This window comes from Trichechus manatus, unplaced genomic scaffold, assembly GCF_000243295.1.
Source record: "Trichechus manatus latirostris isolate Lorelei unplaced genomic scaffold, TriManLat1.0 scaffold00280, whole genome shotgun sequence".
Classification (NCBI taxonomy): Eukaryota; Metazoa; Chordata; class Mammalia; order Sirenia; family Trichechidae; genus Trichechus; species Trichechus manatus.
Window position 1 is genome coordinate 1,000,067 of NW_004444216.1, and position 2,770 is coordinate 1,002,836.

A 2,770-nucleotide genomic window follows, 5' to 3' on the forward strand; every position below is an offset into this window, starting at 1 on the left:
GGTTCCTCAACTTTGCCTTTGATGTTCAAGGCTCCTAGATTGTCTTATATAATCCATTCACTTGTTTTTTCAGGTCTTTGTTGTAAGAGGGACCACAGGAAGTGTCTGACTACTCCGTCACCTTTTCTTTTTTTGTTTGTTTTCTTTATGTTGAGGTGTAATCTATAGTGAAGGCTGTAGTCTCTAATCTTTATCAGTGAGTGCTTCAAGTCCTCTTTGCTTTCAGTGAGCAAGGTTGCATCATCTGCATATTGCAGGTTGTTAATGAGCCTTCTTCCAATGCTGATGCTGCGTTCTTCTTCATATAGTGCAGCTTCTCGGATCACCTTTCTTTGGAATGGGCACAAATATGGATGTCTTCTATTTGGTCGGCCAGGTAGCTGTCTTCCAGATTTCTTGACATAGATATATGAGCCCTTCCAGCATTTCATCTGTTTTTTGAAACGTCTTAGTTGATATTCCATCAATTCCTAGAGCCTTGTTTTTCACCAATGCTTTCAGTGCAGCTTGGACTTCATCCTTCAATACCATCGGTTCTTGACCATATGCTACCTCCTGAAGTGGTTGAACATCAACCAGTTCTTTTTGGTACAGTGACTCTGTGTCTTCCTTCCATCTTATTTCGGTGCTTCCTACATCGTTCAATATTTTGCCCATAGAATCCTTCAATATTGCAACTCGAGGCTTGAATTTTTTCTTCATTTCTTTCAGCTTGAGAAATGCTGAGGGTGTTCTTCTGTTTTGGTTTTCTATCTCCAGGTCTTTGCACATGTTATTATAATACTTTACTTTGTCTTCACGAGCCACCTTTTGAAATCTTCTGTTCAGCTCTTTTACTTCATCGTTTCTTCCTTTTGCTTTAGCTACTTTATGTTCAAGAGCAAGTTTCAGAGTCTCTTCCGACATCTATTTCCTGTCTTTTGAATGACCTTTTGCTTTCTTCATGTATGATGTCCTTGATGTCATCCCACAACTCACCTGGTCTTCAGTCATTAGTGTTCAGTGTATCAAATCTGTTCTTGAGATGGTCTCTAAATTCAGGTGGGATATACTCAAGGTCGTACTTTGGCTCTCGTGGACTTGTTTTAATTTTCTTCAGCTTCAAGTTGAACTTGCATGTGAACAATTGATGGTCTGTTCCACAATCTGCCCCTGGCCTTGTTCTGACTGATGATATTGAGCTTCTCCATCATCTCTTTCCACAGATGTAGTTGATTAGATTCCTGTTTATTCCCTCTGGCGAGGTCCAGGTGTATAGTTGCTGTTTATGTTTTTGAAAAAAGATACTTGCAATGAAGAAGCCATTGGTCTTGCAAAATTCTATCATGCAATCTCCAGCGTCATTTCTATCACCAAGGCCATATTTTCCAACTACCAATCTTTCCTTTGTTTCTGACTTTTGCATTCCAATTACCAGTAATTATCAGTGCATCTCAGTTTCATTTTTGATCAATTTCAGACTGCAGAAATTGGAAAAATTCTTCAGTTTCTTCATCTTTGGCATTAGTGGTTGGTGTGTAAATTTGAATACTAGTCATATTAACAGGTCTTCCTTATAGGCATTGGATATTATCCTATCACTGACAGCCTTGTACTTAAGGATAGATCTTGAAATGTTCTTTTTGACGATGAATGCGATGCCTTCCCTCTTCAATTTGCCATTCTTGGCATAGTAGACCATATGATTTTCCTATTCAAAATGGCCAGTACCAGTCCATTTCAGCTCACTAATGCCTAGGATATTGATCTTTATCAGTTCCATTTCATTGTTGATGACTTGCAGTTTTCCTAGATTCATACTTTGTGCATTCTACGTTCCGATTATTAATGAATGTTTGTGTCTGTTTCTTCTCATTTTGAGTTGTGTCACATCAGCAAATGAAGTTCCTGAAAGCTTTATTCCATCTATGTCATTAAGGTCGACTCTACTTTGAGGAGGGAGCTGTTTCCTGGTTGTGTTTTGAGTGCCTTCCAACTTGAGGGGCTTATCATCTGGCACTATATCAGACAGTGTTCCACTGCTATTCATAAAGTTTTCACTGGCCAATTTTTTGTTTAGAAGTAGACCACCAGGTCCTCCTTCTTCTCTGTCTTAGTCTGGAAGCTCCACTGAAATCTGTCCACCATGGTTGACCCTGCTGGTATTTAAAATACCAGTGACATAGCTTCCAGCACCACAGCAATATGCAAGCGACCGGAGTATGACAAACTGACAGATGAGTGGTGGAGAAGCTGTACTAGGAACCTGGTTTACCATTCATATTCTGTATTAGAAAATATTACATCTTGATTTTCCTACATCGTTTGTGTCAGCACATCTGTTTTGTTTTTTCAGTCTGAAATCAGTTCTTACTGAAGACATATTCGTTAAGGATGAGAGTAATTTGTTTACTTTTCCAAAAGAACAGTTAAAGAGGCCATGGGTTTATTGTAACAAAGTCTAGTGTTTTCTGTCTCTTTGTTTTCCTGAATTTTTCTGATAAAACAGTTTATTTTTTTAAAAAAAAACTGATACAACCAAAAAATATGGTCAAACTAAAAGATGTTACCTTTGTTACATTTAGGAATGTGGAGATAAACATTTTGTGTTGAGGAAAATAAATAAGAACAATATTTTTTAGTCTTGTGTTAAGTATGTGTGCCTACCAGATGGTACACGTGTTTTCATTACTGCTAGCTGTAGAACAACATGGGCTGCAGTGAAGTGTATAGTCCCTTACTCTAATTTTAGGTGTTTCGAGCATTTAGCTCTCTGATAATGTGAGACTCA

The 2,770-nt window shown here is 38.1% G+C and overlaps 1 protein-coding gene across 1 annotated transcript in view; it reads left to right on the forward strand.

The window, feature by feature from the left end:
- Positions 1–2,770, forward strand: part of PHTF2 (putative homeodomain transcription factor 2) — a 61,838-nt gene that overhangs the window by 33,726 nt on the left and 25,342 nt on the right. The window contains exon 7 of the mRNA XM_023725035.1: positions 2,336–2,379. Coding sequence (XP_023580803.1) covers positions 2,336–2,379 — 44 coding nt within the window. The remainder of the gene's footprint in view (positions 1–2,335; positions 2,380–2,770) is intronic.